At 37.5% G+C, this 25,292-nt stretch overlaps 1 protein-coding gene across 2 annotated transcripts; it reads right to left on the reverse strand.

Annotated features, from left to right (window-relative positions):
* Positions 1-447: 447 nt before the first annotated feature.
* On the reverse strand, positions 448-24,311 carry LOC132103449 (protein spire homolog 1-like). 2 transcript variants are annotated; one of them, XM_059508572.1, is made up of 16 exons: positions 23,967-24,311; positions 21,265-21,296; positions 16,023-16,226; positions 14,883-15,008; positions 13,839-13,913; positions 13,166-13,330; positions 8,658-8,744; positions 8,434-8,563; positions 6,414-6,562; positions 6,246-6,339; positions 4,962-5,104; positions 4,730-4,867; positions 3,907-3,977; positions 3,778-3,805; positions 1,161-1,288; positions 448-1,084 (listed from the first exon to the last, which is right to left on the reverse strand). In XM_059508572.1, exons 1-16 carry the CDS (start codon positions 24,262-24,264, stop codon positions 823-825), a joined length of 2,130 nt encoding a protein of 709 aa, XP_059364555.1. In that variant the 5' UTR covers positions 24,265-24,311; the 3' UTR covers positions 448-822. The 2 variants fall into 2 exon arrangements, 1 of the variants encoding a protein (XP_059364555.1); XR_009423387.1 differs by lacking the exon at positions 3,778-3,805 and having other exon boundaries at positions 945-1,084.
* Positions 24,312-25,292: the final 981 nt, after the last annotated feature.

The following is a 25,292-nucleotide window of genomic DNA, read 5'->3' on the forward strand; positions in this document are numbered from 1 at the left end:
GTATTGCCGCATCCGTCAAGCTAGGTGGGTGTGGCTTCAGCAACCAGCTCCCGCCTTTTTGCCCATTTTAGATGATCCGGGAGAGACGCCTGGCTCCTCCCACTTTGAGCTTCAAAAACGCTCTTCAGAAAACTACGGGTGACATCACGGATACACTACGTCCATGTTTATATGCAGTCTATGGTTTACACACAGACGTAAGGTAAGCAAAGCAATGTTTGTAGAGTAATTTCCAACAGCTTCGAACGTGGCTCAACCAATCAGAATCAAGGACTAGAACTATCTGTTTTTTAAGGAACAGTCATGTTTACGTTTCTCAGCGAAATTTTGCATTAAAATCCTCATTTCAATAGAAATCCATGCAATCAGGAGTTTCACATGAAGGTGATTTCACTCATGTTTACGAGAAAAAAATATTCATTCACATTACTTATTCATTAGATCCTTTTAATATCAAGAATTCGCTATCTCGTTTTAAGTAAATAGTCGCCACGTTGTATCAATTTGATCCTAATAAGAGGGAACAAATTAATACGTCATGAGAACTGATCATTTTGTTCTTATTTAACTAAAACAAGGGAACGAATAAATAAATTATTGTGTAATATGCGGCTCTCTGTACACTAAGTCTGTCACAAATTGGACCAAGACAAAAAGCTGCTTGGTTTGAAAGTCTCAATAGACAATGAAATTTCTCTAATGTAACCACGTTTTACAGGACAGAATCCAAAACTCGTGTGTTTCTGTGTGTGGAAGAATTGCTACACATCTATAAGAGTTTATTGGCCCTGTGTATCACGCCTGACAGACCAGTCCTAAGATCTAGACCTCATTGATAGTTCTCTCCGAAGGCCGGTATTCTGCGCTCTTCTCTGACGTTGTATCGATGAAGGACTGAGTCTTGCGTTTCAAGCGCGCTCTCTTGTTGGCCAGAGACAGGCTGTGCTTGCTGGAAGCGATGATGTCGGAGATGAACTTCTTGCAGTCGACGCAGACCTCCATGGTGCTCCAGTCTTCCATCAGCTCTTTCGGGAGCCCCATTTCCTCCTGAGACGAGGACGACTGACGCGTGTGCTTGGATAATCTTAGAGAGACACGATAGAGATGCTGAATATAAAGAGCAGAGTGGCAGAGATGTGCTCTATGTTGGGTTATTGTACCTGGACACTGTGCGCTGTAGGCTGGGATTCTCTGGCTTTCGGCCGTCTGCGTCCCGTTTCAGAGTCGATGTGGACGGACCCAGAGAGTAAATGGGGAGACTGCCATAAGGCTTCGATGGGAGGCGCATCTAGAGCAATAGAAAAGGAGTGTTATGCAGTCACGAGGAGCTTGCCACAAACAGTGTTGGGGAGTAACTAGTTACATGTAACGGCGTTACGTAATTTAATTACAAAATTATTGTAACTGTAATTAGTTACAGTTACTAAGAAAAAATGAGTAATTAAATTACAGTTACTTATGACATTTTTAACGATTACAAAGGGGATTACATTTGAATATTTACACGCATCCACATACAGATTTAACTGATTTCTTTCCCAAATTGCACTGACTATTCTGAGACATACCGCCCTAATAATTTCCGGGATGCGGAAATACAGTCTGGTTCGTAGAATCCAGTCATAAAAACGGAATGCCTAACGCGGACGGAATATGCCACATTTTGGATGACTAAATCAAAAGTAGGTCAGTACACTTGAATCAAAACATGACATGGACTAGTGTCTGTGAATATTAAGCCTCAAAAATGCAATATATGACTTGCACATTCTGCGTGTCTGTGGAAATCAGGTGTGGACTGGACACCGGGAGAACCAGGACAATTCCCGGTGGCCTGGCAGCCGATTTGGCCCGCTATTTAATATCATTATTGTATAATTGCCTGCCGAATGTACTAAAGCGATCATTTGTGAATCCGCCATTTGATAATTAAATCTCTAATAAGTCATGAATTGTTAGTCATGACTCGCGCGCTCTCCGCGCCTCCGCCAAACGGTTTGGATCAGACTCCGAGTAATCAATGCGAGAGAGAGAGAGAGAGAGAGAGAGAGAGAGAGAGAGAGAGAGAGAGAGTAGAGTGGACTGTGGAAGCGCACAGCTGGAGCAGAGAAGCAGAACTCCTGTTCAGGGTTTCAGGTCAGTTTCATCTGTAAAGATGCTTTTTTGTCTTTGTTTATTTAATCAAGCAGCAGCACGTTGCTCATCAGTCATCACTCAAAATACTATATAAAGGACATCATTATTATCTGTTGTCATGTTACAGTAGTAATTTAGCTGAAAAAAAATCTGATTTTTTTTATAGGTTTAGGGGGAGCTACGACAGACAACAACACAACCCTTACGAAAATTAACATTTTAATATTTAACTATAAATCCAGAGAAAATGGTTACTATTGTTTAACTGTGATAACCAAAAATGTAAAATTATTTTACAAATGTATTTATTTAAAAATAAATACAAATCCATTTGCAAAAAAAAAAAAAAGTTTATTTTTCTATCAGAGCAGTCAATTTTAACTATGAAAGTAAAAGTGAAGTGAAGTGACATTCAGACAAGTATGGTGACCCATACTCAGAATTTGTGCTCTGCATTTAACCCATCCGAAGTGCACACACACAGAGCAGTGAACACACACACACACACACTGTGAGCACACACCCGGAGCAGTGGGCAGCCATTTATGCTGCGGCGCCCGGGGAGCAGTTGGGGGTTCAATGCCTTGCTCAAGGGCACCTAAGTCGTGGTATTGAAGGTGGAGAGAGAACTGTACATGCACTCCCCCCCACCCACAATTCCTGCCGGCCCGAGACTTGAACTCACAACCTTATGATTGGGAGTCCGACTCTCTAACCATTAGGCCACGACTTCCCCATAAAAAAAGTTTATTTTTCTAATAAAAGCAAGGTTAATTTTTTGTAAGGGAAAAACATGACTCATGTACAGTATTGGGATTTTCTATAAAGATATTGTATTGTAGAGTATTGTATTGTAAAGTATAGTTTTGTTCAATCTTGAGTATTAAAGTCACGAGAGAGATGGATAACAGGGCAAAATAAAGAAACTGAAGAGAAAATGGAAGTGAAGGGGCAGTTCAGGAGAGAACTTTTAATTATTTTGCATGTCCCCAAATTAAAGATTTAAACCTTTTTTATGTCAGGTCCAAACAAAAAATAGTTTTGTCCATGAATTTGTTTGTATGAGTTTGAATTTTCCAGTCTGAATTTTTTTCCCAGTCCGCCCCTCCTGTAAATTAATGGCAAAGACATGGTTTCATTTACTACACATAGGCCTACTGAAGCTCGCAGTGTTTTCAACCTCTGCTGCCTCAATATAGGAGTACACGAGCACATAAACATAATTTATAGAACTGCTTTGTGTCACTTCATGTGCATTTTACTTATTTTGAGAAAACTATCATCATATACAAAGAAACAGCAGTTTATAAAAAACACCAATGTTTCAGGAGTTTATTACACAGAATACGTCACATGTTTATTAGATAACTGTATTTAAGTTGATGTATATGCTTTTATTTATTTTTCTTTAATTTTCACAAATTTATAAAAGTAATCAAAAAGTACTCAAAAGTAATTAGTTACATTACTTTAATAAAGTAATTGAAAAAGTTACACTACTATTACATTTTAAACAAGGTAACTTGTAATCTGTAACCTATTACATTTCCAAAGTAACCTTCCCAACACTGGCCACAAATAATATAAAAGGTTTAATAAAGTCAGGGGAGCATAAACAGGGTGTAACAGATCATGACTTACTTTTTTACAGCATTGTGAACACACCGGCCTGGAAAAGTGGAGAAAAATATGTCTCGGTTTCTATTAAACATCTCAAAAATATAAGTAAGCAAGCAAGACTCAGATGTTGAAAGGCTGGATATGTCTCACCTTTTACAAAACTGACAGGTGTAGGACCAGGTAAAGAAGGAAAACCGTTTCGTTCGGCAGCAGAAGCACAGCTGGGTAATAAGAGATATATCAGTTCATTAATACAGTATTATACAATACAGTACAGTAATATAGTCATACTCAATATGTTTCCAATAACTTTGCTTGCCAAAATAAAAACAAGCATGTGCAAAAAAACTAAATAAATATACTTGATATTTGTCGATTAGGTTTCCTTTAGCTTAAGACAGAGTTGTTTTAATAGTTTGAGTTAATTTTGATCAAGCTATTAATTTTGAACTGTGTCTTTTTGGTAGGATTTATGCAATATACACACAATTTTTTAAGAAGTCACCAAGGCTACATTTATTTGATTAAAAATACAGTAAAAACTGTAAAAATGTGAAATATTATTACAATTCAAAATAACTGTTTTCTATGCGAGTATATAGTAAGCTGTAATTTATTTCAGTGATGCACAGCTGTATTTTCTGCATCATTCCTCCAGTCTTCAGTGTCACATGATCTTCAGAAATCAGAATAATATGATGATTTGCTGCTTGAGAAACCTTTCTGATTATTATTAATATGTTGGAAACACTTGAGCTATGCTGGAGACTGATAAAAAATGTTTCTTTTATGAACACAAAGTTTAAAAGAACAGAAATCGAAATCTTTTGCAACATTATAAATGTCTTTATTGTCACAATTCAATGCATCCTTTCTAAATAAAATAATTTTACTGTAGTTTATTGAATGCATTAAACTTTTTAAATGCTGCTTCCTCTGAAAGGTTGCTCTAAATAATAAAAGCAGTTATCACCTTCCCCTTCTTCATGGCATTGTAGATGTCTTTGAACTGCTGAAACTTCTCCAGTTCGGCTTTGACCAAAACCTGCCGAATGTGCATCACTTCCTCCACGGTCAGAGACAGACACTCCACCGGGAAACAAAACTCCTCCTGTCCAAACACATCGGCCAGACGTCAGCAGAAAGACAGAGGACAGTGACAGAGGACCAAGTTTGTAGACGTTACCCATCACTTCCTCACTCACTAAGGATTTAGAGCTGTGTCTGGAGGGCGGCAGGAAGTGACGCACACTGGTGGGCGTTTCCTTCTCGATGGAGTGACGGCGCTGAGCGTGCTGACGTCTCTCCGGCTGCGGCGTGGACGAGATCGGGAGGAACATGGGTGGAGCTGAGAGAGAGAGGACGATGGAGACTCCTTAATTATCAATATTATTAGCAGCAGGGCCGGCTCTAGGTTATTTGGTGCCCAAGGCGCCACATTTTTTTAAATTCTGCAATTTTGCGCCCCGTCCAGCAGATGGCGCCCCAGGCGGCCGCCTGTGTCACCTGTCGGCAAAGCCGGCCCTGATTAGCAGGCACTGCAGTATGAAACCAGTCAGAAAATGGAGTTAAATGACCTCTGGTTTCACTAGATGTCAGAGAGAATAATGGTTTTAAATGAACACTTGCTTTAGTTTACAAGCCAATCTGAAAAGGCCATAAAACTAATATATAAATGCTTGAAATCAATTTGTGAAATTATAATCTGGATTTATTTTTACAGCTACTCAGCAACTGAAAATAATAAGTAGATTAAATACATATTAAATATAGATTATTTATTAATTTTAAATTAAATTTAAAAGAGAAGAGATGATTTAGTAATATGAGCAGAGATCTTTTAGCTTTTATTTTTATAGTGCAGTATTATTTTAGTTTTAATTATTAATATTTTGAATTAGCTTTTTTAATATATTCGAAATATATCTATTTCGATTTAATGTATTTTTATTTTAGTTTTAGTAATTATGTACTTCAACTTCAAACAAGTTTCTATAAGTGTTTACATTTTAATTTTGAATTTAAATTCAAAATGTAGTAATTTGGTCAAGCGCTTTTGTATTTTTTTTAATATTTCTATTTAATTTAAATTTATTTTGTTATATTTCAACGTCAACATATGTTATTTCAGTTAGTTGTTTTACTGTAAATGTAATTTATTTTTTATTTTATTTCAGCTTCTTTTCAATTACCAAGGCATTTCATTTAAATTAAAAACATTTAAGAAATCAATTTTTAAAAAATTATTTTTAAAAAAAAATAAAAAATAAAAATCATTAAAATTATTAAAGTAAAAACATGTATTACAATTTTTTTTATTGTATTTGCATATATATATATATATATATATATATATATATATAAATATATAATTTTAGTTTCTCTAAACAATGATAACAGAATATTGGACTATGAGTTGAATTAAAAATAATGCAAAAAACAGTTTCATAAACATATATATAAATAAGTGTGCATCAGGAACGACTCACTTTTCTTGCTCAAGACAGATTCTGGCGACGTGTCGTCCATCACAGATGTAGAGATGCTGGAGCAGCTGGCTGACCTTTGACCTAAGGTCTCGTCCTGAACGAGAGAACACATCACTGAAGATAACTGAAGAGTATACGGCCAAAAACGAGGTGTAAAACAGTCCTCACGTCTGAATCAGAGCTGTCCAGTTCAGCCAGAGTCGGTGCTTGAAGCCTTTTCTTCCGAAAGCCTCCGGAGCCGTTCTGCTGAAGAGACACGCTATTGGCCAACGCCAGCGTGCTGGAGGCCTTCCTCGCATCATCCGAGGAGGAGACGTCTGGAGAAAACAGCACAGAACATGCACGTGAAGAGATGCAAAGAAAATGAAGGATGCATTTTAGTTTTTTAAAAGCATCTGTTGACACAAAGTCATGATCTCTGTCTTCATCCGAGCCGGATTCATTCTCAGCATGTATAACATTATTTAATGCCTAATCTTGATTTTAAGGTTTGTGTTATGGTCAGTGACAGTGAAAAAGCAAACATGAGCCAGACGTTTCCTGCTACATCCAAACAGCCAAAGAAAATGAATGTTTTTAAACTTACATTTGGCATTAAACACACTATTTGAACAGATTTACCACAGATTTTAAGTTAAATGATACGTTTAAAACTTATTTTCATCATTAAAAAAAACGTTTGACTTTTTTTTCTTTTTTTATATATATAAGAGCATTAAAACTGATGCATATTTAGAATTTGAAAAAAAAAATCCTAATTCTAGTTTGGTGTTGGAACGTTTTTAATTGATATTTTTGAACGTCATCAAACGAGGTAAAAATGCTTTTTTATTATTTGCAAATCAGCTGAATTGTTATGATATACAGGACTGTGTTATGATTACCAAAATATATCAGTTGTTCCTGTAAAAAAAAAAAAAATTACTTTTTAGATAAGAACTCTTTAGAGATGTTTTGTTGTTGTGCACAGATTTGCATTTCTGCTATTTCAGAATAAAATGTGAGGTGTACAAAATAGATTTAGAAACCTAAAATCCTAGGTCCTAAAATACAGCACAGAGTTAATAGAAACTGTATAATCAGCACAATCTGCACATAATGTCAGAAGCAGAACGAACACGAGCACAGATGACATCCGTGAATGAAAACACTGATACTTTCATGAGTTTTTGGTACAGTGGCTGTACATTAGAATATAAATACCATGGGATATTAATATAGCAATCACATATAAAAGCAAAGGATGCACAAGTGTTTCTCAGAACATATTGTGCTTTTCTAAACGTGTGCTATTCTTTCCTTAAAATGCATGCAAACAGCTGCTTTCACACTTTGTTATTAATAACAACACAGCACATAACAACATGCGCAATCACATTTCACAAGACACTTATTTTAGTGATAAGAAATATGAAATAGTGTCAGAATATGAATAGTGAAAATATGAATGTCAGCTCTTTACTAATGCCATACAGAAATGTAATATATGACATATATTGCTTTAAATCAAGAGTGATATTGCCATATATGTTACCTATACATTCTCTGGATAGATGAAGATATAAGTTTATAACAAATATAAAATCCCGTGTTTATGTACATATCTATATAAATAACAACCATATAACGAACAATGCACAGTATATTTTATTTATATATGCAACATTATTAAAACAACATACTTATATACAAAACTGTGCTTCTATGTTTTGTCTAGCTTTATTTTTCCTTATAACTAATTCAAATTGATCTACTTTCCCTTGGGCATGTTTCTATCATCATCAATATAACAATAATAATAACAATCAGTGTTAGCAAGATGACGTCAAAATGGGTTTTTAAAAAATGGACACTTTTCGTTTGAGGGTCTATAAAAATATAACACAGTGACATAAACATTTAATTATTGATAAACCCTGAGAGACTTTATTTATCTGAGGGCTTCTAAGAATTGAGTGTTTACATATTTCTAGGACCCTCAAATGAACGGCTCCCGGTGATACGGATGAGATGAGCATTAATCATCACATCACGGCTTTACCTGATGAATCAAAACTCTGAGACATGCTAAGAGGCCGAATGACTGCAAGAAAACAGACAAGGGTTTAGATTCACAACAGCAGAAGATCCTTCATGCACATGCAGCACTAGATGTGTGTGTGTGTGTGTGTGTGTGTTAAAGTCTTACCAAATCGACTCCTGCGGATCATATCGGGCGACACAGGCCTCAGCTTCCTCTCAGATTTGATCTCCTTCAGAATGCGCTCATGCAGACTCGGAGGACGTTCGGCCTGTGGTTTGATTTTACGCTCCGCCACCTGACAGTCGCACACACACACCATGGATTATTTGAGAAAGAGTTGCATGAGTAAGAATCATGCACATGCTAATCAGCGAATGAGCAGCACTCACCGGGTTCAGCGGGGGTCTGGACCTGATAAACTCCAGTATGACTTCATGAGCGCTCTTCTTTAACCTGGGAGGAATATCTCCATTCACCTGAGACAGATAGAGACCCACAGAGATCTGAACACATGCACACACACTGTTTTAAACCAGAGAGACTGTCAAAATGCTACTTCAACAGCAACAAAACTAAGTGTATATTTTTCCAAAATGAGATTTATGCATCAGCTGAAAGCTGAATAAATAATCTTTTTTCATTGATGTATGGTTTGTTAGGATCAGACAATATTTGGTCAAGAAAATCTAGAATCTGAGAGTGCAAAGAAATGTAAATATTGAGAAAATCATCTTTAAAGTTGTTTAAATGAATGCATATTACTAATCAAAAATTAAGTTTTGAAACATTCATTTACAAAATATCTATAATTTTTACAATGTGTTACAAATATACCCCAGAGACTTAAGACTGGTTTAGTGCACCATGCACATATATATGGTGGCAAACTCTAATTACTGCAATTTAATATAAGATACTGTTAAATGTACAAACTTTGGAAACGAAAAAAACAAACAGTCGTATTATAATTTATAGTGAAAAACTTTAAACTAACATTGCCATACTTCTCTGTGATGGTACGTTGTTTAACTAATCATGCTTCCCTTTAGTTTTAGTTATCATGTTTAATCGTATGTTGTTTAATTAATCCATCCATCCATCCATCCATCTTCTTCCGCTTATCCGGGGCCGGGTCGCGGGGGCAGTAGTCTAAGCAGAGAACCCCAGACTTCCCTCTCCCTAGACACTTCCTCCAGCTCTTCTGGGGGGACACCGAGGCGTTCCCAGGCCAGCCGGGAGACATAGTCTCTCCAGCGTGTCCTAGGTCTTCCCCGTGGTCTCCTCTCAGTGGGACGCGCCCGGAACACCTTCCCGGGAAGGCGTCCAGGAGGCATCCGGAACAGATGCTCGAGCCACCTCAGCTGACCCCTCTCGATGTGGATGAGCAGCGGCTCTACTCTGAGCTCCTCCCGGGTGACTGAGCTTCTCACCCTATCTCTAAGGGATCGCCCAGCCACCCTGCGGAGAAAGCTCATTTCGGCCGCCTGTATCCGGGATCTTGTCCTTTCGGTCATGACCCAAAGCTCATGACCATAGGTGAGAGTAGGAACGTAGATTGACCGGTAAATCGAGAGCTTCGCCTTGCGGCTCAGCTCTTTCTTCACCACGACAGACCGGTACATCGACCGCATTACTGCAGAAGCTGCACCGATCCGTCTGTCAATCTCCCGTTCCATCCTTCCCTCACTCGTGAACAAGACCCCAAGATACTTAAACTCCTCCGCTTGAGGCAGGAACTCTCCACCAACCTGAAGAGGGCAAGCCACCCTTTTCCGACTGAGGACCATGGCCTCGGATTTTGAGGTGCTGATTCTCATCCCAGCTGCTTCACACTCGGCTGCAAACCGTCCCAGTGCATGCTGAAGGTCCTGGCTTGATGAGGCCAACACGACAACATCATCCGCAAAGAGCAGAGACGAAATCGTGTTGTCACCAAACCTGACCCCCTCCGGCCCCTGGCTGCGCCTAGAAATTCTGTCCATAAAAATCATTGACAGAACCGGCGACAAAGGGCAGCCCTGCCGGAGTCCAACACGCACCGGAAACAAGTCTGACTTACTGCTTGCAATACGAACCAAGCTCCTGCTCCGGTCGTACAGGGACCGGATAGCCCTTAGCAAAGGGCCTCGGACCCCATACTCCCGGAGCACCCTCCACAGGCCGCCGCGAGGGACACAGTCGAATGCCTTCTCCAAATCCACAAAGCACATGTGGACTGGTTGGGCAAACTCCCATGAACCCTCCAGCACCCTGTAGAGGGTATAGAGCTGGTCCAGTGTTCCACGGCCTGGACGAAAACCACACTGTTCCTCCTGAATCCGAGGTTCTACTATCGGCCGGATTCTCCTCTCCAGTACCCTGGCATAGACTTTCCCAGGGAGGCTGAGAAGTGTGATCCCCCTGTAGTTGGAACACACCCTCCGGTCCCCCTTCTTAAAAAGAGGGACCACCACCCCGGTCTACCATCCCAGAGGCACCGTCCCCGACTGCCACGCGATGCTGCAGAGGCGTGTCAGCCAAGACAGCCCCACAACATCCAGAGACTTGAGGTACTCAGGGCGGATCTCATCCACCCCCGGTGCCTTGCCACCGAGGAGTTTCTTGACTACCTCGGTGACTTCAGCTTGGGTGATGGATGAGTCCACATCTGAGCCCTCAGCCTCTGCTTCCTCAATGGAAGACATGACAGCGGGATTGAGGAGATCCTCGAACTATTCCTTCCACCGTCCAACGACATCCCCAGTTGAGGTCTGCCGGAGGTGGGAGTTGAAGATCTCTCTGACAGGAGACTCGGCCAAACGTTCCCAGCAGACCCTCACAGTACGTTTGGGTCTGCCAAGTCTGTCCAGCTTCCTCCCCCGCCATCGGATCCAACTCACCACCAGGTGGTGATCAGTTGACAGCTCCGCCCCTCTCTTCACCCGAGTGTCCAAGACATACGGCCGGAGGTCGGATGAAACGACCACAAAGTCGATCATCGACCTACGGCCTAGGGTGTCCTGGTGCCACGTGTACTGATGGACACCCTTATGCTTGAACATGGTGTTCGTTATTGACAAGCTGTAACTAGCACAGAAGTCCAATAACTGAACACTGCTCGGGTTCAGATCGGGGGGCCGTTCCTCCCAATCACGCCCCTCCAGGTGTCACTGTCATTGCCCACGTGGGCGTTGAAGTCCCCCAGTAACACGACGGAGTCCCCAGTCGGAGCACTTTCCAGCACCCCTCCCAGAGACTCCAAGAAGGCCGGGTACTCTGCACTGCCGTTCAGCCCATAGGCACAAACGACAGTGAGAGACCTATCCCCGACCCGAAGGCGCAGGGAAGCGACCCTCTTGTTCACCGGGGTAAACTCCAACACATGGCAGCTGAGCTGGGGGGCTATAAGCAAACCCACACCAGCCCGCCGCCCCTCACCATGGGCAACTCCAGAGTGGTGAAGAGTCCATCCTCTCTCGAGGAGTGTGGTTCCAGAGCCCAAGCTGTGCGTAGAGGTGAGCCCGACTATCGCTAGTCGGAACTTCTCAACCTTACGCACAATCTCGGGCTCCTTCCCCGCCAGTGAGGTGACATTCCACGTCCCTAGAGCTTGTTTCCGTGTCCAGGGATCGGGCTGTCGAGGCCCCCGCCTTCGACTGCCGCCCGATTTTCTAAGCACTGGCCCCTTACGGTCCCTCCTGTAGGTGGTGAGCCCACGGGAAGGCGACCCCACGTCGCTCCTTCGGGCTGAGCCCGGCCGGACCCCGTGGGGGGAGGCCCGGCCACCAGGCGCTCGCATACGAGCCCCAACCCCGGGCCTGGATCCAGGGTGGGGCCCCGGCTGCGCCATACCGGGCGACGTCAAGGTCCTATGATTTGATCTCTTCATAAGGGTTTTCTGAACCACTCTTAGTCTGACCTGTCGCCTAGGACCTGTTTGCCTTGGGAGACCCTACCAGGGGCATATAGCCCCGGACAACATAGCTCCTAGGGTCATTCGGGTACTCAAACCCCTCCACCACGTTAAGGTGGCAGTTCAAGGAGGGGCTTTGTTTAATTAATGTTTACTGAATTATTTTAGTGACTACCATGATGGTGTTTTATATATTAGCTCTTTTACCCACCTGTATTATTATTTTTACAGTGGTTATCAATATATTATACAGGCACAAAATAATAAATAATGAAATATATAGATGTTTTTGTTTTTTACCGCAAATTTAATTAAATCCCAAAATGTTACATTTAAGTTAAATTAATTCATTTAGCAGACATTTTTATCCAAAGCGACCTACAGTGCATTCAGGCTAACATTTTTTATACTGTAATGTTTTATTTAATTTTTGTAAATTCTTTACCTAACATGTGCTCCCTGGGAATTGAACCTGCAACCTTTTGTGCTTCTAACACAATGCTCTCCCACTGAGCCACAGGAACACTGAAATGTTACAGCCATATTTAACCCTCAGATTTAACAATTTTGTTTTAGTTTTTTAAACAGTGTAGCAGACACTGTTTGCATTTTTGGTGCAAACATCATTAAACCTCTTATAATTGCGGCCACTGTCTATTAATATAGTTTAGATATAGTCAAGAACAGGCAATAGCTATTTAGCAATTACTATTTGTTTTGAATGCAACTTCTGAAATGTTAATTGGATTTTTGATAATTAAGTCAATGTGTGGTTTACATGCCTCATTCTATTTTGATGCCACAAACCCATTCTTGTGCAATATTTTAGAAAAGTAGAGCAAGGCATGAGGCCATGGGTTCAGTTTCCAGGGAATGCATGAATTTAATAAAATGATGCAAGTCCCAAAAATGCATAAACGCAAATGCAATGTAAATGAAATATGTTCGTTGAGATTGATATAAGCTCTTCTTCTAAATAGATGCATAAGCGTCAGGGCAGCTCACCATGACCTTGCGTAGCTTGTAGCGTTTGGAGCGGATGTCGTCCATGAGCATCTCGTACGGCGTGAGCTGGAACTCGATGGGAAGCAGATTATATTCTCGCTCCAGCACCTTCTTCAGCTTCACGCCGTTCCTCAGATCTCGCATCAGCTGCACCCAGAGCCACGCCTGACCCAAGCACACATCCCAAGGCTTTTTCAACACAAAATCCATCATAATATTCCCAGGGGATGCAAATGTATCAATCTCATTTATGTTTCTAAGTAACAAAACTTTGCTCTATTGGAAACATTTTTGGAAACAAGTTCAGAACATCTAGTATTTTAAGGGTTTTAAAACCTTCGTTACGGGAACATTCCATTTTGCAAACATTACAAGAACGTTACTTTAAAATATTCCCCGAACATTCTGAAAGAACTAGAAACATTTAAAAAAATGTTACACTTGCATTCAACTGAAACATTTCAGAAAACAAATTATGTTTTTCAGCCAGAACATTATTAAAGACCAAATAACTTTGAACGAATGCTTGTTTATAACTTTGAAAGAACCTTGCTAGAACGTTAGCCAAAGTTGTTCTCATCTGATAGGTCTTAATTGTCTTTTAAACTCAATTGGATGAGGAGCAAACAGAGCCAATCAAAGGTCTCCATTCTTTGAATGTCAGGTTTCTTACCCAATCAGCATTCTGCAGCTTGTTTAGCTCCCTGCCAGGTTCGTCAACAGCATCCCCCTGCATCTTCCACAGGTTCTGTCCAATCAGAGCGAGACACAACATTTCAGAGTCGAGCAGAATCCTCTAGAATCTATAGACACGGCAGTACAGGAAGTCTATTATTACACCTGACAATTAGATGAATCTCACCAAAGCGGTCAAGAACACATGCAGGACTTATTTCACCCCAAAATCAAAAGAAACTAATAGGAAGTGAATACACAATTTAATAATAATTTTAGCAAACTGGAATAAAGCTGATAAAATAATAAAATAAAATATTATTTGTAACTAAAGCTAATACCCTAAAAAAAATATTTACTTAATAAAATTTAAACAAATTAAAAATGTTATTCCAGCTAGTTGCCAATGCAACACTTCAATTTTTTTGTTTTAGTTTAAACTGAAGTACTAATATAACTAATAAAACGAAATAAACTAAAAAACAAAACACTAATAATAATAATAACAAATAAGAAACATATAAAAAATACTAATACAAATAACAAACCACCCAACAAAATCAATAAAACTTTAAAAAAGAACATTAGATGAAAAACTAACATTACTAACTGGAAATAAAAACTTAAACTGAAGTAAATATAAATTAAACCTATATATATATATATATATATATATATATAATAGATTCTAAAACCTTATCTACTATAAAAATATAATAGAATATCAATTATACCAAAATAGCATAAATATTAGATGCAAAACTCTAATCACTAAATGAAAATAAATACAAACTAATACCGTACTAAGGCTAATACTGAAAAAAAAACTATATAGTAATCTAAAAAAACATTTGATAAAAAATACAATTACTAAAATAAATTAAACAGAAAATATAAAAATAAAACCTAATTCAAAGTATTAACAAAAACTATAATAGTACACAAATAACACGTTCTCAGACATGAATGTAAATCTACTGCGAGGACTACATGAGGAACATTAAAATGATGAATGTAGCTTGATTAGTGGCTGAAGTCTCACGTCTTTGGCGCTCTGGATCTTCTCCAGGAAGCTGCGCAGCTCTTTGGTCTCGGCGTACAGAGCTCGACACACGGCCTGGTAATGATCGGCCGCGTCTGCCGGCGTGGACAGGTGAAGAGCACACAGCTACAGACACAACACACATTCATTCAGTTTCACTATAATAAACCTCATGTTACATATGCATCACATAGATGTCCGTGCTGGGAATACACAACGATTGTGTCATGAACTAAATAAATGGACAGAAGGTGTGGTGAGTCACTCTTGGCTTCGACGTCTGTCTGCAGCCCATTAAAGCAACAAAAACATCAACACATACTGGAAGTATTCTGAACATTTCATCCGGATGTACGAACACAGAAGATCAGCATAATGTGCACAGTACGTATACTATATAATGCAGGAATGGCAGAAAGATTTAGATCATGTGTGCAGCTGGAACAACAAAAAGTTTAAAGCAGTTCAAAGTAAAGAAAACATACTTAATACACACATACATATGCAATGTATATATATATATATATATATATATATATATAGAGAGAGAGAGAGAGAGAGAGTTTAGAAAATGTTTAAATATTTTGCACAATGCATGCATTTTTATTTTGCATAAAAGCTTACGATTAAAACAGCTGTGACTCAAAACACCAATCGAATGAAGTGTACCAGCGAAAGGAAGTGCAATTATTTGCATCAAACAATATTTCTCGTCAAGAATCATATTTATGTTTTAAATAAAAAAATGGACACTTTTTTTTATTTTTTATGAAACTTGCTTTGTGCATAATTCTTTGCACACACAAACGTACAAAAGATTGGACTAATTACGATTTTTAAAAAAATGTTTTTTCCTTACACGAAGTCTGCATTTATTTGATAAAAAATACAGTAAAAACTGTAATTTTCTGAAATTTTTTACTATTTAAAAAACTGTTTTCCATGTGAATATCTGTCGAAATATAATTTATTTCTGTGATGCGCAGCTGTATTTCCAGCATCATTGTCACATGATCTTCAGAAATCATTCTAATTATTTAATGAAAACTATTTCAGATTGCGTGATCGTCGACGCAGATGTTGGTCATGTGACATCACTGTTGCATAAAGTCTACAGTCACAGAACGTAGCCTTTGATACCTTGATGATGTCGTGGTAGCCACGGATCCGGCAGGGCTCATCTTCGTCGTAGCCTTCATCAGCGCAGGAGTCGCTCTCAGCCTCAGCCACGTTTGTCATCAGGTCGATGAGCTGCTCGAGTGGAGGACTCAGCTCTCGCTCCTCGTTCTCCTTCAGCCCATAATCCAGAGCCTTATAGATCACGATGCCAAGAGACTCGATTGCCTGCGACAACACAACCCAAACACACTTTAACCGCAATAAATGTATTCATCAGTGTGTTTGTGTTGTTTTGCGCTAACAATAAACTCTCATCGTTCACTCACGCTCGAGTCCGAGATCCAAACCTGTACGGGTTTCTTCCTTCTGTTTAACACAAAAAAAGATATTTTAATGAACCAAAGAGTTGGCGGCAGCCATTGACTTAGTTTTTCTTCCAGTAGTTTTTTCTTCCATTCTATTGAAGTCAATGGCTACCGTCAACTCCTTGGTTCCTCAAAATATCATATTTTTTGTTGAACACCTGAAAGAAATTCATACGGGTTTGGAACGACTTGAGGGTGAGTAAATTAAAAATGTTTGGGTGAATATAACTTAACGTAATATCTTGGCGTTTTTTGTAGTAAACACAGTGAATAGATCTGGGAATTCTAGTGTACTTGATTCAGTTCCAGGGATTTTAGTGCACTGCAATGATTTCGACTCCTTGAGAAGTGCACTTAATACTGAAGTTGGGATATTTGAGACGTCAAATACATCTCGTGCCACAAGAATCTCAATGCTTCCACCAACAGCAGGTTTCAGGTTTTTCTTTCGGCTGAAGTTTTGTCTGTGACCCGACATGGTGAAACTAGTTGGCTTACATTGTGTAAAGCCTGTTAAAACAAATGTAAACTCCTTTAAGGCGTCAACGAAACCATAAAAGGGTTTGGTTTCTTATATCACATTTAAACGTACCAGATACTAACTTTACTCCAGAGCTCAAACCTGTAACCTTCGTTCAAAATAATCGGGTTGTATGATCCTTTACCTTGTGCAGTTTTGTTCAAGGTTTTTGAAGGTGAGTTCACAGTACATTACAGTAACAACTGGAGCCAGAATTGTGTCATGTTTGACTGGAAACATGACCTTTGACACCATCAAGAAAACATTTTCTTCTTGCTTGTACAAGCGTATAATCAGAATAGTCCTGTGACCCATTTTTCAGATTGTGATGAACCAGTCGAGAACCACGGAGAGATGCTTTCTATTCGGTCACATCACTAAATGACTGACTAATTAGTGTAGAATTGTTAGGCTAATCATTTGCATACCCTTCAGTGACTTAGTGTTTATTTGATAATATGCCATAAAAATATTTAAAAGTCACACTAACACACAGAACACTGTCAAAATTGTTAGGGATTTGCAAGATTTAAAAAAAAAAAAATTAATGATAGAAGTCTCTTCTGCTCAGCAAGGCTGCATTTATGTGATCAAAAGTGCTGTAAAATTGTGAAATATTATTACAATTTAAAATATCTGTTTTCTGTGTGAATCTGTGTTAATCTGTAATTTATTTCTGTGATGCTCCGCTGTATTTTCAGCATCATTACTCCATTCTTCAGTGTCACGTGATCTTCAGAAATCATGATAATATACTGCTCAAGAAACATTTCTGATTATCATCAATGTTTAAAACTATTGTGTTGGCGAATAGTTTTATGGAAAGATCAAAAGAACAGCAATTTGCGAATAACAACGCACACCTTCTGTGGCTTTAATTTACAAAAACACTGTAAAAAATAATTCACTCCATGAGATTATTGGAATACAAAATACTTTTTTTTCAGTCTTTCTACTTCAAAAATATTATATATATAATTATATTATAATTAATTAATTTGAGCTGAGTTATTAAAGCGAGAGTCCGTCATGAAGTTGGCTCTAGTGAACACATCATAAACCTGAAAGGTCAAAGATGCTTGGTCTATATGTCTCTAATTGGCCTTTAAAATGTCACCAGCAGTAGACATCCAATTAATGAACTTGTGGAGTGACCAGACAGCCGAGAAAAAACATGAACTAATGCTGAAAGCACACATCTGTATTAAGAAGAACACAGATGGGCTGCAATTGTCTCTGAGCTGCAGGAGATAATGTGGTCAGAGAGCTGTGAACTATTAAAAACATTTGTTCATCGAAATAAAGCTGATAAAAAATATATATATATTACTTAATTAGGTGACATTTCTAATTTTCATTTAGTGTAAGCTGGAAATTAATATAATAAAATAAACTAAACTGAAAATAATAAAAAATAAAAAGCAATAAAAAGTGTTAATTTAAATAAAGTTGAAAAAAAATGTTGACAAAAAAAAAACCACGTAAACTTATTTATGCAACATTTCAAATTTTTGTTTAGTTTAAGTTGAAGCACTAAAATTACTAACTGGAAATGAATACAATTAAAAAATAAACTAAAACTGAAATAAATAAAAAATAAACCTAAAGAGCAATAAAAAAGTGTTAATTTAAATAAAGCTAAAATAAAATAAAATAAAATATAAAAATTATACAAAAAACGTAAACTTATTTATGCAACATTTCTATTTTTTGTTTAGTTTAAGTTACAGCACTAAAATTACTAACTGGAAATAAAGTCAAGCTCATATCACCAGCAAACTTACACTCATTTACATCCTTCTCTTCACTCTCTGAGGCAGAAGTCTCAAAACTCATCCTTTCTAATCACCCTACATCTTGCCCGCTTGATCCTATTCCATCTCATCTTCTTCAAGCCATTTCTCCTGCAGTTGTACCTGCACTCACTCACATCATCAACACATCCCTCCACACTGGTGTTTTCCCCTCATCATTTAGACAGGCTCGTTTAACTCCACTACTTAAAAAACCCAACCTCAATCCTTCTCTTTTAGAGAACTACAGACCAGTTTCCCTTCTTCCTTTCATTGCAAAAACACTTGAACGAGCTGTGTTCAACCAAGTCTCTACATTTCTCACACACAACAATCTCCTTGACAGCAACCAATCTGGCTTCAGAAGTGGACATTCAACTGAGACTGCCTTGCTCTCAGTTGTTGAAGCTCTAAGACTGGCAAGAGCAGAATCCAAATCTTCAGTACTTATCCTGCTTGATCTGTCAACTGCTTTTGACACAGTTAACCACCAGATCCTCCTGTCAACACTACTGGCAAATGGCATCTCAGGAACCACACTTCAATGGTTTGAGTCTTACTTATCAGATAGGTCCTTCAAAGTATCTTGGAGAGGTGAGGTGTCCAAGTCACAACATCTAACTACTGGGGTGCCTCAGGGCTCAGTTCTTGGACCACTTCTCTTCTCTGTCTACATGGCATCATTAGGTTCTGTCATTCAGAAACATGGCTTTTCATACCACTGCTATGCTGATGACACTCAACTCTACCTCTCATTCCCTCCTGATGATCCAACGGTAGCTATTCGCATCTCAGCTTGTCTAACAGACATTTCTTCCTGGATGATGGACCATCACCTTCAACTCAACCTTGCCAAGACAGAACTGCTTGTGATTCCAGCAAACCCATCGTTTCATCACAATTTCACCATCAAGTTAGGCACATCAACCATAACTCCTTCAAAAACAGCTAGAAGCCTTGGAGTTATGATTGATGATCAGCTGACTGACTCAGACCACATTGCTAAAACGGTCCGATCCTGCAGATTTGCTTTGTTCAACATTAAGAAGATCAAGCTCTTTCTTTCAGAACATGCTGCACAACTCCACAACTCAAGCTCTTGTTCTGTCCAGGCTGGACTATTGCAATGCTCTCTCTGCAGGTCTTCCAGCCAGTTCGATCAAACCTTTACAATTAATTCAGAATGCGGCAGTAAGATTAATTTTTAATGAGCCGAAAAGAATACACGTCACACCTCTGTTTATCAATTTGCACTGGCTTCCAATAGCTGCTTGCATAAAATTCAAGGTATTGATGTTTGCCTACAAAACTACCACTGGCTCTGCACCCATTTACCTAAATTTGTTACTTCAGACTTATGTGCCTCTAGAAGCTTGCGTTCTGCAAGTGAACGTCGCTTGATTGTGCCATCCCAAAGAAGCACAAAGTCACTTTTACAGACTTTTAAATTAAATGTTCCCTCCTGGTGGAATGACCTCCCCAACTCAATCTGAGCAGCTGAGCCATTAGCCATCTTCAAGAATCGGCTTAAAACACATCTCTTCCATCTTTATTTGATCCTCTAACTTTAACACTCACTATTCTAATTCTATTCTTAAAAATATCTAACTATCTTTCTAATCTTTTTATATTCTATTTTCTTTTCATTCATTATGCAATTGTATGTGTATGTGTGTGTGTGTATGTGTGTGTGTATATGCAAAGACCTCTAACTAGCTTGCACTATTCTTTTTTATTTTTATTTTTTTATTCTATCTGTTTTCTTTTTATTTATTATAATATTTAAAATCCCATGCTACGTGTTCTGTGTTAACCTAACTGAGACTTGTTATAGCACTTATATATCATTGCTCGTTTTGTTGTTTTTTTATTGCTTCCACTGTCCTCATCTGTAAATCGCTTTGGATAAAAGCGTCTGCTAAATGAATAAATGTAAAATGTAAATGTAAATGTAAATACAATTAAAAAAGAAATAAAACTGAAATAATAATAAAAAAACTAAAAAACAATTTAAAAAATGTTTTAATTTAAATAAAGTTAAAATAAAATAAAAAATAAATATTAGGCATAAATTATTTATGCAACAATTTTTGTTTAGTTTAAGTTGAAGCACTAAAATTACTTAGTGGTAAAATCAATAAAATATAAAACTAATCTAAAACTTGAATAAATACAATTAAATCCTAATAAAGGAATCTTAAAAAGAAAATAATTTTTTTAAATAAAATAAAATAAATCTTTAATATGCAAAACATTTCAAATTTTTCATTTAGGTTGAAGCAGTAAAATAAATAAAATCTAAAACTCAACTAAAAATAAATTAAACCTTAAAGGCAATATTACAAAAATAAAACTGACAAAAGCACAAAACAAAATAACAAAAAATTAAAGACAAATACTGAAAATATAAAAATAAAAACAAATTCAAAATATTAATAAAAAATATATAAAATCTTTTAACAACTGAAGCAGTTATAGCAGTAACAGCTGGAAACAGTGAAGAGCTGTGAAACATTTCTAAACTAGACTGAATTAACAAACATGTTCCTGCTCTTTCACCGATGCTGTCATGAGGAATCACTCACCTGTGTGAAGGATCGGCTGGGATTACACACACCTGAAGATGAAGAACAACTACACATCCATCATGTAACAATCCTCAGCGCTGTTTGTTCTTACAGAAAAACACACTACTGACGGCTGCAAACGGGACGCAGATAATCTTTATGCATCTGATGACTATTAACACAATAGTTCACCAAAAAAGATGATTTAAAGAAAATGTCCTCAACTTTCAGGAGATTCAAGATTAGGATGAGTTTGTTTCTTCATCAGATCTGGAGAAATGTAGCATTGCATCATTTGCTCTGCAGTGAATGGGTGCCGTCAGAATGAGAGTCTGATAAAAACATCACAATAATCCACAGCACCCCAGTCCATCAGTGAACATCTGGAGAAGACAAAAGATGAAACACATCCAGCATTAAGATGCTTTTAAATTAAATTAAAGTTCATAATGTTTTGGCTTGTAAACAGTGCTTGGTTTGTGCAGATTTCTCTCCTGATTCAGACCAGACCACTTTTTCATAATGGACTCTTAAAACATCTTAATGCTGGATTTGTATCAGTTTTTGTCTTCTCCAGATGTTAACTGGAGTGCTGTGGATTATTGTGGTGTTTTTATCAGACTCTCATTCTGACGGCACCCATTCACTGCAGAGCAAATGATGCAATGCTACATTTCTCCAAATCTGATGAAGAAACAAACTCATCCTAATTTTGGATGAGTACATTTTAAACAAATGTTCATTTCACTGACAACCCGAGTGTATCAGACTAATGACAATTTTATTAATACACTGTAGCAGCATTTATTACAACTCAGGTCAAGTCAAGAATATGCAAAAACAGATGACAATTTTGAAATCCATTTAATCTCAGAGTGTTTTTTGCAGCAGGAAAAGGCGAAATCAGCAAAGAAACAGATCTCTCCGCTGTTATTCTTCAGTCGACAGCAAATGAGGAACAAGTTCACTACAGAGACTTTCGACAAAAAAACAACTTTCCCTGGAACCTGCGAGACACGGTCTATCGATCTTGACAGCATGTCTCAAGCGAGAAAGTAATGACATGCATTTATCTAAAAGGCAAACTGAGCACCTCTCCTCTGGATTATATCTCAGAGATCTGCAAACTCAGATGTATCTCAGTTCTAACTCATGCATTTCTCATCAAACGATCTGAGCTACATTCGTTTTACATCTCTACTGTATGACATAACTGCAAACTCCATTTAGTCTCCTGAGCAATGAAAGAGCAACCCCTGAGCAATAAAATTATCTTCTGGAAATGCATCAGCTCAGTCTATCTGTAATTAATATCTCAATCTTTTAAACCGTGGATAAGCTGCACAATGAGCACATTTCATTATTATCAGCAGCTCTTCAACATGTGAAACCATTGAAGCATTAGGGATATCACAAAGCCTTTAATTGGGCTTACAAAGATTTTCGACACAGGTGCATGGGGGGTCAGTTTCAGACCAGTGTTTTAGTATCCTTACATTAATAGATTTTTATTATTATTTTGAATTAGGTTTTATTTTAACACATTCCATTTTCATTTGCATTTTTGTTAATGTTTTCGTAATGTTTTGTTATTTTTATTAGTACGTAGTTTTCATTCATTATTATTTCAGTTTTAGTTATGTGTAGTACTTTTTTTTTACTTAATAAAAAAGTGAGAAATGTTGTTATTATATATAATTAAAACCATCAACCAACTTTTCATGTCTTTAAATAAAATAAACTTTATGAAATAAAATAAAATAAAAACGACTTAAAATTATTTTTTATTATAGTTGCCAATGCAACATATCTCATTTTAATTCGGTTTTATTGGTTTAAACAGAAATAAAAAATAAAAAAGAATTAGTAAGATAAAAACGCACACACAATTTTTTTTTAAATGAAATCAGAACATGTAAATATTAATTTAAATAATAAAATATTAATAAAAACTAAAATAGTATCTCAATTATATTAAAATAACACTGATTTGCAACTAGCTGAATTAAAATAAGTTTAAATAAGTTTTGCATTTTTATGTTATTTTATTTCAGTTCATATTTATTTTATTTCAAGTAATGAAATTAAATATTTATTTATGTATGCATTTGTATGCATTTATTTTTTTATGGTTTTAGTTTTAGTTAATCATCATAACACTGTTTTATATCCAAAACAAATCCTAAATGCATGGATAATTTTAGCCTACAATGTCAATATAGTCACACACTGAGCAAACAGCAAACATATTTCATTTGAACCTGTAGTGCAACATTTTACACACAAAAGTATTATATATAGGGATGTCTGATCAGGAGCTAGTTTGTGTTTATCAGCATGTGTGTTTATTTGTGCATCAGAGAGCATGTAAACAACGGTGACTGTGAGCACTTACATGGCTTTAATGCTTCATTAATGCTGTCTTATGATTATTTTAGACTAATGCATGCTCGATATTCAATCTGACCTGCAGATAAAAGCCTATTTCACAATCTCATGCCATATATATCAGTGCTGTCAAAAATGTATAATGCAAAAAATGCATGACACAATTATATCCAATTCTTGCACATAAGGTGATGCATTCAATATGATGCATATTTTGTGATGCAGAACAGAAGTCAAAAAAGGGAATTATATAAACCGTTTCAAAACATCTGCACCCAAATCCATCAGTTTATCATCTTTATAGGAATGCAATAAAGGTGTTGATTTGTCACCTGATCTGACTGCGGAATGAAAGCGCACTGATCCGTCTTTATAAATCCTCACATGTTCCTCTCCTCCAGAAGCAGCAGAATCCTCCAGAAGAGAGCGACAGCACTGGTAACACACAGCCCACGCCTGCTCCTCGTTGATGGGCTGCTTGTATAGATGTAAAATCTCGTCCAGGGACAGATGGTCCTCATCCTCGCTGTCCATGATGGAGCGCGCATCCCCAACATCATCAGTATCCTCTTCCTCTATCAGCTTGTGTCTGTCATCATCATCATCTTCATCTCTCCTGCGAGCCATCATCTCATCATATCCAGCAGGGATGAGAGGAGAGGAATGCTGGGGACCAATGCACCTGCGCTCGGTCTGATGCCGCTGATGACGCTCACTGCTGATTCTGCATCAGAAACGCTAAGTCAAGCGAGGATGTAAAAGTAGGCGGGGCTTACTTATATTAAGTCACTATAAAATAAAAATAAAGGTGTTTACGTTTAAAATTAAATTCTAAAGTCATTTTAGATGTATTTATCAAAGTGTAGATTTTCTACTTTGCATATCGAGATGTCAGCGAATTGGTCAGGATGGACCAATCAGAGTCGCTTATTTTTTAATTACATTTTAAATATATATATATATATATTTTTTTATACACGTATAATTAACAATAAATAATCTATAAGTATGGTCAATTATAATACACATGTTTTATATTTGAATTCTTTAGCAAATTATTAAAAGCATCGCGATGTCACGTGTTGTTTGTTACTTTTCTCAGCGCTGGCCCGGACGGACCAATCAGAGTCGTTTATATAGACGGGTACGTTTTTTTTAATAAATTAATTTATAGAATTCGTGTGATTAAAAAAAAAAACTATGTCAGATAAAAAACTAGTGTAATTAATACATTTAGAGAGAGAGAATAAACATCTCAAACGTCCTGACAATTGAATGAAGCTCAATGTAAAATTTGGTCCTCTGTGCCCTTAAGCGTCCCTTTGTGGAAAAACAACAGTTTAGGGATAATTAGGCTGCCAAATGTTTGATATTCTTTGAAAATTCACATCGTTTTGAGAATCAAATCACATATCAGTTATATAAGCGTCGATTTGCCTCCAGAGGACGACACGCAAACATCTCTTTACATACTTCCACATTTGAACGCTTTATGTTTAATGACCTGTTTAAGGACATTTCCACAACTTTCCTTTGATTAAATTTATTTCTTGTGTAGTCATCCTCACCTATGTGTCCACAAATTAATCATAAATAAATACACTGTAGTAGCTTAACTGTCGCTCCGAGAAAAGTTTAAACAAGTTTACGTAATTAAT

The sequence above is a fragment of the Carassius carassius genome, chromosome 24 (genome assembly GCF_963082965.1).
Source record: "Carassius carassius chromosome 24, fCarCar2.1, whole genome shotgun sequence".
Classification (NCBI taxonomy): Eukaryota; Metazoa; Chordata; class Actinopteri; order Cypriniformes; family Cyprinidae; genus Carassius; species Carassius carassius.

What these genes read in the sequence shown, in the direction of transcription:
- LOC132103449 (XM_059508572.1), bottom strand. Translation starts at nt 24,264, where the DNA reads ATGATGGCTCGCAGGAGAGATGAAGATGATGATGATGACAGACACAAG. An exon ending in ATCTGTCTTGAGCAAGAAAA is followed by an intron (nt 5,105 to 6,245) that starts GTGAGTCGTTCC and finishes TCTCTCTCTCAG; the next exon opens with CTCCACCCATGTTCCTCCCG. An exon ending in ATGCCATGAAGAAGGGGAAG is followed by an intron (nt 3,978 to 4,729) that starts GTGATAACTGCT and finishes CTTATTACCCAG; the next exon opens with CTGTGCTTCTGCTGCCGAAC.